At 38.8% G+C, this 16,740-nt stretch overlaps 1 protein-coding gene across 1 annotated transcript; it reads right to left on the reverse strand.

The window, feature by feature from the left end:
• Positions 1-538: 538 nt before the first annotated feature.
• On the reverse strand, positions 539-3,846 carry LOC137756264 (E3 ubiquitin-protein ligase RLIM-like). The gene is made up of 2 exons (XM_068532592.1): positions 3,582-3,846; positions 539-2,196 (listed from the first exon to the last, which is right to left on the reverse strand). Exons 1-2 carry the CDS (start codon positions 3,823-3,825, stop codon positions 539-541), a joined length of 1,902 nt encoding a protein of 633 aa, XP_068388693.1. The 5' UTR covers positions 3,826-3,846.
• Between the last annotated feature and the right edge of the window lie 12,894 nt (positions 3,847-16,740).

Below are 16,740 nucleotides of genomic sequence, written 5' to 3' on the forward strand. Positions count from 1 at the left end.
AAAGCTTTTTATGGCATTCTATGAATGTAACATGACTTCTTTATGTGAATGACTCTAATATAGTCTTAAATTGCCTCTTAATTGTTGACATTTGGTTGGGTTTCTGTTTCTTTGCGTGCACAACCAGGATTGAACAGGGCTGAGAGCTGCCTGGGATTTACGTGACTAGATAATACTACTAGGATCTATCTAGATTCATTACACCATATGAAGACATTTCTCCCATGGAATCAGGAACATCCCAACCCAGTGCACATGCTAAGTTTTTATTGAAATTCAGTGAACTGCTGTGGTGTGAAGTTAATTTTTATTGTCAAATTGGACAATATTGTTTGACTTTTTAATATTTCCTTTTATGATGGAACAGAAATTGGGGAAAGCCCAATAATTCCTTCAGGAACTCGTGGTTCAGTTCAGATTGTTATATATAGATTCAGGTTGTTATATTTAAGCATGAATAACTCTAAAAGTGGACATGAGGCAGGTGACTGTTGTTTGTCCGTCACTGTAACACTTTACATAGCTGAGAATTCAGATCTCAATTAGGATTTTCAGTCTCATTGGAATCCACTACTTGCCCACGACAAATAGGACAGGCAGAGTTCTCAGAGAGCCAGCGATCAACGCAGTAAATGTGATATTCATGGGAGCAAGGTAGGATGCGAAGCTTGCTGTTTTCGGTGTACTCTGTCATGCAAATGCTGCAAGCTTTTAATGCATCATTTTCATCAAAAGATCTTACAGCCAAGTTGTCAATCTGTGCTTTGCTGAGTCCTGTAGGTTGGTCTAGATCATCTTCATCTAAGTGGAAAATCTGTTCCAGATTAAGGAAGAACAAAGGGTCACTTTCATCAGGTATTACTGGGGTCATTTGTCTACCCCCTTGCCTGGTCTCTGATGGTAAGTCTGGTGATGAGTTAGTTTCTTCAGTGCCTTCAAACATCCGTGAGCTAATTTCTGAATTTTCATCTCTTGAGCTGGCATTGGAAATAGGACGAGAACTGGAACTAGACATACAATTGGGGCTTGAGTGACAAATCAGTGTGGAACTTGAATGGGGGTTATAGCTAGGATTTGAATCGGAACCAAATCTACTACTACTACTACCATTAGGACCATCGCTGTCATCTGGTGACTCTGGCCATTCCATGCTTTGACTTGGAGGTGAGACACTATGCTCTAAGTTACTGTCACTGTCCATAAGGTTACTTGGGTTACTAAATTCTGTCATTGTCTGCCTTAACGTGCTCTGAATTGGAACAGATGTTGTATCATCTAAGCTAGTATTTAAAATTCTGCAAACGGGATTTCTGATGGTAATGACATAAGCTCTCACATCTGCCTGCTCAGAATGTGAATACATATGCCTCAGTCCTCGTTGACTTTCAGAACTGACGGTGTTGTTTGGTGTCTCGGATGTTAACCGAGTTCTCCTAGCTGTGCTGTCTCTCTGAGAATATGCTCCAGAATGAACTTGTCCTACTTCAAGATTGAAGGGTATGGTCAGATGTACTTCCCTCATTCCCCAAGATTCATCACTGCTGGTTGTATCTGGAGAACCTTCTCCGTGAACGGCATTCCTTGTTCTAGAAGTTTCAATAAGACCACTGTTTTGCAACTCAAGTCCAGTCATTTGCTGTCTCAATATTTCTTGGTGCTCAGTTCTAGAAAATCTCACATTCTCACTTACCAGAGGCTGCTCAGAAGTCTGAGATGGTATACTACGATTAAGTCTTTGTACACTTTCCCTAAGTGAACGTGGAGGCGACCAACTTTCAATTCTTGCTCTGGTTCTCGGATACTCTGGGCTCCTACTTCTTGCTCTTCTCTGACTTCTGGTAGGTGGGAATTCCACTAATGTTTCAGTTGTATCTTGTTCAGACATAGATGGTCTTGTAAATATTGATTCAGATTGTGGATTTTCCACTTGCCTTTGGCTGTCTTCCATACTTTCTCTTCTGGGAAGTCTTGCAGATGCTACATATTCATCCTCTGGATTTGGACTCCCATTATCAAGGTGAAAATTTCTTTCTAAAGTGAATCTGAACTGGTCACTTGTAGGATTCATTTGGCCCTCTTCTCTCCCAGATTGGTTTTCTCTCTGTCCACTTGTCATAGTTTCAGTTTGTCCCAAACAGTTAAGCCCGTCTATTACAGAGTCGCCACTAGACACATCATCTGGAGCGTCTCCTCCATCTGTTAGCAAAAAAAATGGGGAGGGGACATGAAAGAACTACCAAAATTAGAACCATCATAAAATAGCACTCTGAAACTTTGTTTCAAAAACAAACAAAAAATGAGAACTTAAATACTCAGATGTTTTAAACTGATTTCACATTTATAGGGTTAATATTTTATAAACTACACTGTCCAGATTTATAAGTAAAGGTAGAAAAGTTCCAATTCCATCTGAAGAAGAGTGAGCTAATCCTAGATAAACTTAGAGGATTTTTTAAAAAGGGAACCTGGAGGAAGTCTATTTTGCAATATTTCATCATATACACAGCCCTGTGTACCAGCCCTGTGTAGGAGGAATACCAGCCCTGTGTAGGAGGAATGTCAAGAGACTTTTTTTTCAGTCCACTGTCAAAACACTAATGCAATTCAACAAGGTAAACACCAGTTAAGGTACAATGCTAGTATTTTCCTTCAATTGACATTATTGTCTAATTTTCATTAGTCTCCAACATTACTATTTCTAGGCTCTTCACTTATGTGCTTTTGATAATAATATAAGCTGTTTTAAAATATAAGATTATTGCGCAAACATAAACAAGTTTTATAGGTTTAAAAGTATTTGAATTTTGAATACTTCTTAATGTTACCAAGATTTTTAATTGACATTAAATTGAAGGTCAGATCAAATGAACAGACTGAACCTAGCATGGTACATATAAGACCATATTCAAGAACCAAAGTAGTACAGTCTCCTCTTCCTTAGACAGTAAAATCCTCTACTTCACACTGGGAGAGAAGGCACCAGACCTGAGGTTTGAGCACGGCTTCTCAGCCTTAGCACTGTTGACGTTTGGGTGCTGGACAATTCTTTGTTTGGGGAGCTGTCCTGTGCATTGTGGGATATTTGGCAGCACCCCTGGCCTGTGCCCACTAGATGCTAGTGGCACCCATGCCTCCCCTGCGACAACCAAAAATATCTCTAGCCATTGTCAAATGTCCCCAGGTGTTGGAGAGAGCAAAATTGTCCCCAGTTGAGAACCACTTGATTAGAATATGAAATATCTCTGTTTGCTTTTTTTTAACGTGTCTATGTGGAAAAAATAATTCAGGAAGTAGGAGGGACTTTCAATTGAGGTAGAAAACCAAGAAAAGTACAAATAGGCTACTTCACACTGTTTCCCAATTAAAACAACCCAAATGTGAATCAGGAAAACAAACAAACATACCTTGACATTCTCACCAAAAATCAAGTAAGTGCCAGTTCTTTTTATGAGAAGTTACTCACCAAATTAATTTATGTCACTTCTGTATAATTAGCTACTATGTACTGTTATGAAGTTACTATTTACTATGATGAAGTTCCTTATTCATCCCATCCTATTCCCTCCAAAAGCAAAGTGTACCTGTATTTTCATCTGAGTCTTGTGGTGGGTTTTCTTTAATTAGCTGAAGTCTTCTCAGCAACTCTTCTTCTGTACTTTCACCTGGAATGCCTAGAAGATTGTTGTCTCTCATAAGTTTGTAATCTTCTTCACTCAGACTGTTGACAAGCCTGAAGAAACCTTCTTCCCGAACCAGTAGGTCCGTTTGACTTGTGCGTTGGGCCGGAACTCCATCTCCTTCATCGTCGGAATCCGAGTTTTCCATCTTAGTAAACAAGTAGAAAATGATCTGAAATTCACGACATAGTGTTGAAATTCACCAACGGCCGTTTAGTGTTCTTCGCTTTCTACCTCCTGCCAGAGTGTCCGGTTCCGGTTCCGGTTCCGGTTCCGGTTCCGATTCCGATTCCGACTCAGTCGGATGACCCTCCGCGCAGGTTCCTCCCTTCTCCCGTCCCCGACTCAGTTCTGTAGCCGCCTGGTGACGCAACAGGTGGGAGCCGCCTCTATCCCAGAACTTGCTAGACGTTGCCTAGGCATCCATTATCTTCCCCGCTGTTACCGGGTAGGGACTGGATTCAGGTTAGGTTTCATTTCATTGAAAACCAGCCAATATTACTGAGGGTTTATAGTGTACCAAGCACCGTCCTTCACCTCGTTTCACCCACATGAGCCTATTCTCAGGTTTTCAGGAGGCGTTTTCAGGCTCTGATATGCCCTGTTTATTCGTTACCTTACATGTGACTGCCTTCTTCAAAATGCCATGCCAGAGTCAGCCTAGTTAAATGCAGCAGTTCTCATTTCCAGGTGCCCAGGGACCCCTCCGCCTTTTCTCCTCATGAATTTCTCAAATCATAGACTCTCACTAAGAAAGCCCACAATTTGTGATAATTTACCCGGGCCCTAGCTGAGTCTCTTTAGAGTGTCCTCTCCCTTTTAACTGTTAATGGCTTCATCTTGCATTATACGGCCCTTCAATCTTGTTTCAAGCAAACAAACACACAAGAAACACCAAAACTCTGGCAGGCTTTTCTGCTCAGCCAGGGAATTCCTTCTCCACAAAAGCATCAGGTTCATTTTTGTCCTCCTTTCTCATAAATACTATAAATCTTACTTAAAGAAAGCTAGCCAGAACATCACAGGAACTTTTAAGACAGATACATAATAGTTACTTTGTCTGCCACAGTGAGTACTGACTTTGCTGATTTTGTTGCATGTATATAACCTGAAAGGCTTGGTGAAAATAAAATAATGCTCATTTGCAGTGCTCTCTGAAGGAGACCTCTAAGAGCTTCTGGACTCATTAATATTACCAGCCCCACTTAACACTTGTTTGGGAGCTCTTTGTTCAACTTATTCAGGTAAAGACAAGATTTGGCTGCTGAATTTGAGACTTTATTCAATTTGACTTATTTAATAATTAATCCATCCAACACAAACTGGGTCAGTTATTGCCTCAGCGGCTAGAGATATGTCAATTGTTGAAGCAGTTTGTACTCCCAAGTAATTCACACACCAGGTGAGGGAAACACCACATGGAAACTATCAAAGTACAGTATATTTTATCATAGATTTATATATGCAGTATTGTGTAAGTACAGAGAACTGTGTAGCGATTATTTAATGGGAGTTGGGAAATGTTTCACAGAGGTGTTATATTTAAATCTGAATCTTTAAACATAATTATACTTTCTGTAGATGGAAAGTGGCCAGTTATGTGTTGCTAGAGAAAGACTATGTCAGATGGAAGAAGTAGACTTGAAAGACCTTGGCTTGTTTGGGCAACTGTGGCCACAATTTTGGGGTTGGGTGGAAATGTGGAGTTAATCTCAGAAAGAATACTTGACAAAAACTGTAAGTTGAGTTTTGATTTTTTTCATGTAAGAAATAGGACACTGATTAAGATGTTTTGGTATTTTTTTGAGAACAAGCAGTAGATTTTATTTGTGTCTGCTTAGCGTCCCCTTAACATACTTATGCTAATAGCATCCTGATTTTCATGGGGGGAAAACCCATTCTACAGTCTTAGTCCACTTGGTTTAGGTTTAGCTGAATTCACTGCCATGGCTAGAGGAAAGGACACACGATGCAGCCATGTCCGATCAGTATACCTCAAATCGGTTACGGTAATTGGTTTAAGCATGGGCATGTGACCGAAAGTACATTTAAGAGTTAAATCTGAGATGTTGCGAGAAACCATTTTCCACTGCGGTTGCTAGGCTGGTAGGATATAAACCTGAAGATGCTTGTGGCTATGTTATGTCCCAAGAATGAGGAACATTGACATAAAGAGACAGAGGAAAACCATAATGGAGAAAGAGCAAGATACCTGAGGAAAAATTTGAGAAATACCTGAAGCTAGATGTGCCTTCAGATTTTTAGATCTGTAAAACAACGTATTTCATTTTTAAAGTGTAAGCCTGTGAAAGATTCCTGCCACTTATCATTGGAAGGCTCCTAAGAGTTGTCACGGGAGAGCCATATGATTGGTGATGTAATCAGACGTCAAAAAGTAATTTGATACAGGGCAGGGGGTCAGGGAATGAGTGAAATATGTGTGGGAGATGAAGTGGTACAAACCTCCAATCACAAAATAAAGGAGTCAAGGGAATGAAATGTACACTGGGGAGAATATAGTCAATCGTAATGTAATGTCTTTGTATGGTGACAGATGGTAACTAGACTTGTGATCATCTTATAATGTACAGAAATATCTAATCACTATGCTGTGCACCAGTGACTAACATAGTGTTGTAGGCCAAGTATACTTCAAAAGACAAACAAACAAACTAATAGAAAAAGAGATCAGATTTGTGGTTACCAGAGGTGGGTGGGGAGGTTGGATGAAGGTGGTCAAAAGGTACAAACTTCTAGTTACAAGATGAATAAGTATAGGGATGTAATGTATAACATGATTAATATAATTAAGACTGCTGTATGTTGCATATGAAAGTTGTTAAGAGTAAATCCTAAGAGTTCTCATTACAAGGAAAAAATATTTTTTTCTTTTTCTTTTATTTTGTATCTATACGAGGTCATGGATGTGTGCTAAACTTATTGTGGTCATCATTTCGTGATGTATGTAAGTGTAGGGGAACAGAACTTGCCACTGCAAAATGTTCCTTTGGTATGCAGATGATTTCAAGCTGAAAAAAACTCTAGGCCCAAAAGTCTCAGGAAGAAACTTTGACCTTGCTCCTAACCGCCTAGAAAAATTTAGATAGAGGGCCAGTCATTCCCCACTAGAGCTATCACCAGAGATATCTGCAAAGACTACGGGCTGGTAGTGGTAGGAGAAACTCAGCAGGGCCTAGAGATCAGAGTCCACTCTGTGTCCCTCGTCTCTCTACACGGCCCATCTACCAAACATTTGCTTTTCCATCTTCATGTAAATCACCTTGCTCCCATTTGAAGTCTCAAACAGTACCCACAGCATCCTCTTTTGTTTTTAGCCGAAGATGATATTTCAGGTGAGGGTTTCAGCCATACTGGTCATTCGGTTTTCCTGGGTCTCTCCCATATGTACATGTTATTAAACTTTGTTTGATTTTCTCCCGTTCATCTGTCTCATGTTAATTTAATTCTTAGGCCAGCCAGAAAAATCTAGAAGGGTAAAGGCAAATTTCTTATTGCCCAACATAAGTCAAATCATTATGCTGTACGGTAAGTCCCCTACAAAGGAACGAATTCCATTCCGAGAGCGCGTTCATAAGTCCAATTTGTTCGTTAAGTCCAACAAAGTTAGCCTAGGTACCCAATGAACACAATCGGCTATATAGTACTGTACCGTAATAGGTTTATAATACTTGTCACACAAATAATACATGAAAAACAAACAAAAAAGTAAAACATTTTTAATCTTACAGTGCAGTACCTTGAAAAGTGCAGTAGTACAGTACAACAGCTGGCATACAGGGGCTGGCATTGACTGAACGGGCAAGAAGGGTTACTGACGGGAGGAGGGAGAGGAGGTGGGATGATGGTGGAGCGGAGGGATCGCCAGCTATAGGAGACGGAGGGCAAGCTGCAATTTCACTCGCGCCTGACGTTGATGGCACAGGTTTGGTTCCTTGCTGGTTTCAATTCTGTCTCCCCTTTTGAAAAAAACAATCCAGTGATGTCTGCGTAGTAGCTCTTCTTTTCTTGCCATAGATGATGACACAGTAGTACTGGATTGCATTCTGAATGGCTGCTGCAACCGTTGTGTACTGTTCCACGTTTGGATCCTATGCCTCAAAAACTAACAGCGCCTCCTCAAATAAAGAAAATCCCCTTGCCATTTCCTGCATCGTGAATCTCTTTGGTTCTTTAGTTACTTCTTCTTCCTCTTGTCTCTCTTCATCGTTTCTCTGGGCTGCCAATTCCATCTTTTCGCCTCGCTCCACTCTCTCAATTATTTTCAGTTTTGTTTCCATCGTTATCACTGCTTCTTAGCAGTACCAGCTACATCATCGCTGCTTTTATGCTTGCTTCCGGACATCCTGGGCTTGAAATAAAGATACTGTACTACTGTATTCTCTACAGTACTGTAAAGCACACGAAAGCACAACCACTTGTAGAGGATGCACACACATGACAGTGTACACCAGACACGTGAACTAACTTAACGTGATTGGACATGTGACCACACGTTCGCATATTTGACCTTTCACAACTTGAAGGTTCGTGTGTAGGGGACTTACTGTATGCCTTAAACTTAGACAGTGCTAAATGTCAAGTGTATCTCCATAAAACTGTAAGGAAAAAAAACAAGTGATTTACAATAAAGTTGCCATGTAAAACTTACTTGCTTTTGTCCATTCTATAAAGTTAACATGTTTATACAGTTGTTTAATTGGATTTAGTTTTTATGAAAAAATAAGCAAACAGAATTGTTCTGTCATTTATTTGTTTAATAAGTATTTATTAGGCTTTGAAATTCTGTAAAGTTGAAGGAAATGAACATTTTCATTTGATTATGAATGAAATGTGGTTATGACATATAATGTTAACATTGTGAATAAATTTCCTACTTCTTTGTACCATGAGGTCCTTTCAAAATGTCCCTATTTTTGTATGTGTTTCATTTATTATACAGTGTATTCTGATACCTTGGCCCGGTAATGCCCATTTGATTCTCATATGAAGAGAAAATATCCCGAGGTAAAGTACCACTGAACACTTGGCTTCTATTAAGAAACAGAATGGTCCTGGTGGGAACTAAAACGTCTTTCACCGATAACCTCACGAATGAGTGAGATAATGTTATGTGACCAGTTAGCTCCCTGGTGGGATTTTTAGGATGCCTAAATTTAGCAAAGTCTTAGTGTGAGTAAGTGTGTACTTATGTGTGTTCTTGCATGTACATGTGTGGTGTATTTAAAAAGTTTTGACAGATGTTTGGTTAGGTTAATGACCATTGGCTTAGGTGTGGTTTCTGGATACTAGTAATAGGTCGATTTCACTGAAGTTTTGAAAGCTCCTCTACGGTGTGAACATACTTTATCTAGAACTTTGAATTCCTATAACACTATAGTTATTGTCTGATTTAAAGTCTTGTTTTTAATATTTGTTCTATGCATAAACAAAAAGATACAGCGTGTTGTTAGCACTTAGAAAGTTACAATTTACTTCTTAACATTTTTCATATTTAAGTTCGTAACTGAAGATGGTCAGATTGACCACTTTGGGAGTGAAAGGAAAAAATAAAGGCATATTTACTTTTAAGTTCACCTGCTAGATGTGCTCACTGTATGCCCTGTTACATATGCAAGGCCAGGGTGACTGGAAGTGCAATTGTCAGGCTTTTTCATAAACTGGATAACCATTTGTTTCTGCGCAGCACATTACCTTTACATAGGAACAATAAGGAGAAAAGGTGGAAGAGGCAAGCATTCTGCACTACAAAACACCACCTTTAACAGCTAACCCGCATTACTCAACTGCTGTACAGCTGTGTCTAGTGCAATTAAAAATATATAAACAGCTCATGCAGCTCAATATTAAAAAAACAAACAACCCAATCAAAAAATTAGCAGAAGACCTAAATAGACATTTCTCCAAAGAAGATATACAGATTGCCAACAAACATATGAAAGAATGCTCAACATCATTAATCATTAGAGAAATGCAAATCAAAACTACAATGTGATATCATCTCACACTGGTCAGAATGGCCATCATCAAAAAATCTACAAACAATAAATGCTGGAGAGGGTGTGGAGAAAAGGGAACCCTCATACATTGTTGGTGGGAATGTAAATTGATACAGCCACTATGGAGAACAGTATGGAGGTTCCTTAAAAAACTAAAAATAGAACTACCATATGACCCAGCAATCCCACTACTGGGCATATACCCTGAGAAAACCATAATTCCAAAAGTGTCATGTACCACAATGTTCATTGCAGCTCTATTTACAATAGCCAGGACATGGAAGCAACCTAAGTGTCCATCGACAGATGAATGGGTAAAGAAGATGTGGCACATATATACAATGGAATATTGCTCAGCCATAAAAAGAAACGAAATTGAGTTACTTGTAGTGAGGTGGATGGACCTAGAGTCTGTCATACAGAGTGAAGTAAGTCAGAAAGAGAAAAACAAATACCGTATGCTAACACATATATATGGAATCTAAAAAAAAAAAAATGTTCATGAAGAACCTAGGGGCAAGACGGGAATAAAGACGCAGACCTACTAGAGAATGGACTTGAGGACACGGGGAGGGGGAAGGGTAAGCTGGGACGAAGTGAGAGAGTGGCATGGACATATATACACTATCAAATGTAAAATAGCTAGTGGGAAGCAGCTGCATAGCACTGGGTGATCAGCTTGGTGCTCTTTGACCACCTAGAGGAGTGGGATAAGGAGGGTGTGGGGGAGGGAGACGCAAGAGAGAGGAGATATGGGGACATATGTATATGTATAACTGATTCACTTTGTTATAAAGCAGAAACTAAGACACCATTGGAAAGCAATTATACTCTAATAAAAATGTTTTTTTTTTAAAAAAAAGACTCTGCATTGTACTAATCCTGATCTTCCTTTTACTATCCTCTCGTTCTATTATCCATATAGTCACTGTACCTGGAAAACAGGGCTGGTGTGAGAGCCTCACCCTCCCCTCCAGTCTCCCTTTCCTCACCTTTGGAGTATTTATGAGGGTAAGGAACCCTTCATCATATACAAATTACACCAGAATTTCCAGGAATATTAGTTTAGAGCATCTGCTGGGCATCTGTGGGCTTAAAAGATGACTATCTGGGAGATGGTTCCAATTTCTTCTGAACATGTTAATTTGGGGAGACAGTTGTCCATCCTTTAAGGTAATATCAACAATTACAGTCAGCTCTCTTTGTTTATACTTCTTTCATAACAGTGATGTGAAAGCAAGTGAGTGCACTTGCAAGTACTTTCTAACATATAGATAGGAAGATATATGATTACATAATTACCTTAAATTCTGTTCCAATTTCCTCTGGAGCAGAGTGATACAATTTGCATACTATATAGTAGAAGTAATTCCATTCAAAGTTCTGTAACCTGACATTGATCATTGGACCAGATATCAGAGACTAGTTTTTTGGTTATTCCCTTTCTCCTTTTTAATATGTGTACTTTGGGGAAGTTATGACATTTCTCTTAGCTTCATTTGCCCCATCTATGAAATGGAGATAACATACGTGTTTTAACTAAGTCTCGGAGTTGTTGTAAGGCTCAAACAAGTTACTTTGTGAAAAGGTGATTTATAACTTACAAAGCATTAAAAATATAAGGCCCTATTTTTATTAACACTAGATGGGTTTAGATTTTTCTCTATTTTACAAATTGCTTTAAGATGTTAATCTTATGAAAGATGAACTTAAGCTAGTTAGCCTAGCTTTTCCATCCATTTATTTATTGTGAGGCAAGTGATGTTCTGTAAAAGAGATTTAGGGTCACTGCATTTTATAAAGGTGAGAACACATTGTAGAAGCATCATAAATATTAAACAACCATGTAAGATATTTGGAAGTATCTATTGAAATACATTGCTGTGTCTCTGAAACACCCCTTACCATACTTTGAATAATTAATAGATGTTTTAGAAAAAATCCTGACGGTAATGTGAGGCTCATTTATGTCTTTCAGAGCCTTTGGAGTTCTTGGGGATAAATGAATGCAATTCTAAAGAAGTATTAGAAAAAGTAACTCGTGCAGTTTTCAATAAGTCATCACTTTGTAAATGAGAATATTTCATTTTTGTCCCAAGGAAAGGTTAATAGGAATATGGTGTGCAGAAAAAGAAAAAGCAGCAGTGGCCAGCCATGCACTTATTCATGATACCACATGTGAGTGCAAGTTCACTGGATGAGTTATCCTCTCAGGAAAGGTTTTTCACTGCTAGGAATGAGGATGACATTGATGCTTAACGGAAAAGATCTATTTTACTTTATCTGATGAAAAAATCTTCCTTCTCACCCTCCACAAATAAGTATCAATTATATATTAGTGCAAATACCATTATTTAGTTATTGCTAAGCTGCAAGTAATAAGAAATTTGACCAATGTAGTAGAGAAGGAAGGGATTGCAAGAGAGGAAGCAGCCCTTCCTAAAGGGATAAAAGTGACCAGAGTGAATGCAGAAAAGCTGGAAACCTCAAGCAAGTGACAATTTAATTTAATTATGCACCTTCACCATGGAGAAGATGAGGTGCTGTAAGAACTGTCAATGGCCATGCATTTTAAATCCCTGCCTTTTGACTATGAAGTATTATAGTATTATCCCAGTATTATAGATGAGGCAACTTAACTAAGAAGTGGTTGGAGTCCCAAGTTCACAAATTAAGTGATGGAATGTAAAGTGATGAAGAAATCAGCCTATGGATGTTTAGAGAGAATCTGAATTCAGTAGTTGGAGATGTGCTGTGAAGTGTCAACTAAGGCAACTAAGGATTTCCTGCCCTGGGCAAACTACGCCCGCCTCCTAGATTCTGATGTTCTACTGGACACATACCAGGAGCTCTACACATGTATGTTATTGACTCCCTTTAGAACAGTCTTTTGAAGTTTGCTTCCTTATGACCTACATAGTTCCAACCTCTTTTCTCCTGCTGAGTATTCAGAATATCCTCTCCTGGTCTGAGTCTCAGAAGAGATCCCCTCCACTGCTGACCACAGGACCAGTCTCTGGCCATCTTTCTGTGTGAAATGAAACCTGTGATTTTGGTGTGTTAAGGATTGGTGTGTGGTGGGTCCAAGCCTGTGGCTGGAACAGTCGATCTCTTTTTCCTTCCTACAATGCAACTTCTTTTTTTTTTAAGATGACAGTATAATCTATTATTTTAATAGCTTTATTGAAATATGATTGATATAGAAACTGCACATACTTAATGCATACAATTTGATGAGTTTGGATATATGCATACCACACTGTGAAACCGTCACCACAGTCAAGGTGATAGACATATCCATCACCTCCAAAAGTCTCCTGTGCCCTCCCTCCTTTTTTTTGGTGATAAGGATGCTTAACATGTGATCTGCCCTTTTTATATGCAATTTATTTTCTTAATAAACTTTATATTTTGGAGGCTTATTATTATGGTAGTAGTAGGGTGTGTGGTAGGGAAGCTTTCTCTAATTCTGATTAAACCCTAGTTTTTGGAGTGTGCTATGGACCTGTGCCTAGGGGATGTGGCTTTTACAAGAGTTTCTGTCCCTTCTCTAGGGGTAGAGCTTTTTCACCCCACGCCCTCTAATCCTTCACCCTTGCAGTGGTTGTCCTGCAGTGTCCCCAGTATATATAATTGAATTTCTCTCCCCTGTACATTTAATTTTTCATTTTTTTTCTTTAAGTGACACAGGGAGGCTGTGGTAGACCAGAGTTCCCTTCACCCAGCTTGAATGAGATTTCCCTGATGCCAACTGTCAGTGTCAGACTTTTTGGAGATTAAGCCTTTTGTTGCCCAAGAGAAGGGTCTGGGTGGATTTCACAATGGCTACTCTTCCCTTCCACCAGCTAGAGTCCTGTGGCTAGGGGAGGAGCTTTCTTAGGATTTTGATTCTGTGAGAGCCTGGTGGGTTTCTGTAAGAAAAACCTTTAAAAATGTAGGCCCTTCCCATGACTTCAGCTCCCAGGAGCTTCTCAGTCTCATGATAGCCTATACCCAGCTTCTAGCAAGTCATCAAATTTTCTAGTTTAATGTACCTTCCAGCTTATATGGCATCTACCCAGCGGCTTCAGCTCCAGATAAGTAAATGACAGAGTTATCTCCCTGGAAAAGCTCACGTCTCTAGATTTTGGGATGGTAACTTTTTTTTTAAATTAATTAATTAGTTAATTAATTTATGGCTGTGTTGGGTCTTCGTTTCTGTGCAAGGGCTTTCTCTAGTTGCGGCAAGCCGGGGGCCACTCTTCATCGCGGTGCGCGGGCCTCTCACTATCGTGGCCTCTCTTGTTGCGGAGCACAGGCTCCAGACGCGCAGGCTCAGTAATTGTGGCTCACGGGCCTAGTTGCTCCGCGGCATGTGGGATCTTCCCAGACCAGGGCTCGAACCCGTGTCCCCTGCATTGGCAGGCAGATTCTCAACCACTGCGCCACCAGGGAAGCCCTGTGATGGTAATTTGACGTGCAATCTCAGTTCTCTGATCTGTCCAAGAAAAGTTGTTGATAATCAGTTTGGCTATTTCTTATTGTAAGGATGGGAATGATGATTCCAAGCTCTTTATATGTCTGAGCTGAAACCAAAGTTCCCGCGATACCGTTTTAATAAATGATGTCATGTTATTTTAAAATTGTCAGTGGTTCCTTGTCTCCTAATTCAGATTCTACTGTCCTCTAAGATTCAAACATTCATTATTCCAAACATCCACATTTGTTTATCAACGTTTGTATATACATCCACATTTGTATATAACATCCACAAAATATTTACCTCAGTCATCAGATTAGTTATTATTAAGTTGAAAAGTGAAACAGATTTAGAGATTATTTCTCCCATCCCTTTCATGTTAGAGATTTTCAAATTGATTTAGGCTGTATGACCCACTAAAGGTCATTCAGAGTTCATGACATAGCTGAAAGTCTGACTTACTTCCTGGTCTACTAACGGTAGGGACGACTAAAAAACACATTGCCTGTCATTTCCATTTATCCCCAGAAGTTGTCATTTTAAACAAAATTATGTTTAGCTCGCTTATCAGCCTTCTATTGTACATAGTAATTATTTTAATAATGATGTCTTACATTCATATAAAAACACTTTTATATATGCTGTATTTTTTTTTATCCTTTTATAATCCAGCCATAAAGAATTATTATTTCCAATGAATTTTGAATTCCTCTTGGAATTCAAAAAAGGTAAATGATTTGTCCAAGCACGTGAGGCTGAAACAGAGGAAAGCATTAGGACTAAAACTCAGTCTTCAGAGTTAAACCTCATAAAGACTCTTCAGCACTCGAGAAACCAGTTGCCATCAGCATGATGCTGACAATTTGATGTAACTGCCTGCGCTATTCTTAGTACAAAAGAATGCACACCTGCTTCTCAGCTTTATAAGGTGTCCTTCCCAGGGCAGCCTCCTGCACAAAGTGAGTGCTCAAAAATGTTGCCCATTGATCAAGTGTGCCCTTCACATGCAGTTACTTTTAAAAGCTGCAACTGCTAAAAACAGTAGGAGCAAGCCAGAACATATTTTGTAATATTTAGTAACATTGGGTTTTGTAAGAGTAGTAGGCAAATATTTATTGGAATTAGCTATGTGTACTAAGTTTTATGTTACCCAGTTTGGACATAATTACATTTCCTTTTTTGCTCACCTAACACATCATTTGTTCTTCTACTACAAGTTTGTCATCTCTGTTTTGAATTGTGGTTAATTGTGGACATAGACAGTTACTTTCCAGGACTGGAGACACTTTAAGGAAAGGTATCCTGTCATATTCATAGGGATTAATAAAGTGAGTTACTCAGCATGGATATTCACTAGTGCTGTGGCTTTGGGGAAAATGTGTTAATTTGTATTATATTTAATAGATTCTATTAGGTTTTAATTCTCAAAAAGCTGCTTCTGACAATGTAAGACCCTTTCAGCATTAAATGCTTGAGTTAGTTTCTGCCCAGGTAAATTCTGGTACAGTAGGGAAAAAAAAGTACAGAAATCTTGAAAGTTTTGTTTCCTGCATATTTAGCCCAAAGACTTAAGTGAGTTAGGGTAAACTCACCAAAGCACATATTCAAAGAACTCTGGGTTTTCTCCATTCTGTTTCAGATTTTTTTTTTTTCTCCAGCTCACACTATCACTTCCCTTATCAGCTGTCATCTCATAAAACCCTGCAACTAAATAGTCTTATTCATCTTATTCCTCCCCTTTTTCCCCAGAAAATATGTGACCACTTTAACTTCATGCTTCACCTATAGCCCTGGCATGGAGTGGGATATTGTAGAACTGAGGTTTTCATATTAATTCAGTGGGGAAGAGCACCTGGAAATCACAACGCTATCTGCAGAACCCCATGGAATATTCTTCTACTAAATTCCATTAGAGGAATTTAAATAGTTTCACTTTCTTAAAATATTACTTTGCACACATAGAACATATAAGAAGTGTTATTATATATACTTAAGAAATATTTTTTCAAAGTTTTGCCATTAATATGCATTCATTACTTGCCCCTTCTAATAGTCATCCAAGTCTACTCATTTTAGGAATCTTTATGTAGGAATACTTACAACAGTTTTTTAACTCAATATTTATTTATTTAGCCCTTGAGGGTAAGTTTTTATACACACACACACACAACTATACAACTTTACATGAATGTGAATGGTATATATTATTATACGGATTTTTAGTGCATTCTTTTTTCTTTTGATTTTTTGTTTGCTACTCATTTTCTTCTCTTATTTTTCTTACCCCCATTCTATTCTCCCAGGAAAGTAACCCATGTTAACAACTTTGAGTCCTTTATTTTTCTCCACGTTAACCTTAGTATATGTTAGGGTATATATACTGCTCTTGGAATTCTGTTTGATTGCTTTAGAAAATTAGGATCATACTGTGTGCAAACTTTTCTGCATCTTGCATTTCTCACTCATTACCATTTACTCTGTAGAGAACCCTCCATGCCAACTAGTCCAACTATAATTCATTATTTTAAAATATTTTTAATCTGTGCATGTAGTGCATGGTGTGGATATTACCACAATTCCTCAATTC

This window comes from Eschrichtius robustus, chromosome X, assembly GCF_028021215.1.
Source record: "Eschrichtius robustus isolate mEscRob2 chromosome X, mEscRob2.pri, whole genome shotgun sequence".
NCBI classification, from domain to species: Eukaryota; Metazoa; Chordata; class Mammalia; order Artiodactyla; family Eschrichtiidae; genus Eschrichtius; species Eschrichtius robustus.

Bases quoted from the DNA above. Each gene is read 5' to 3' on its own strand.
- LOC137756264 (XM_068532592.1), bottom strand. From the start codon at position 3,825: ATGGAAAACTCGGATTCCGACGATGAAGGAGATGGAGTTCCGGCCCAA. The intron at 2,197-3,581 runs GTACACTTTGCT...TTTTGCTAACAG, and splicing joins AGACTCAGATGAAAATACAG to ATGGAGGAGACGCTCCAGAT.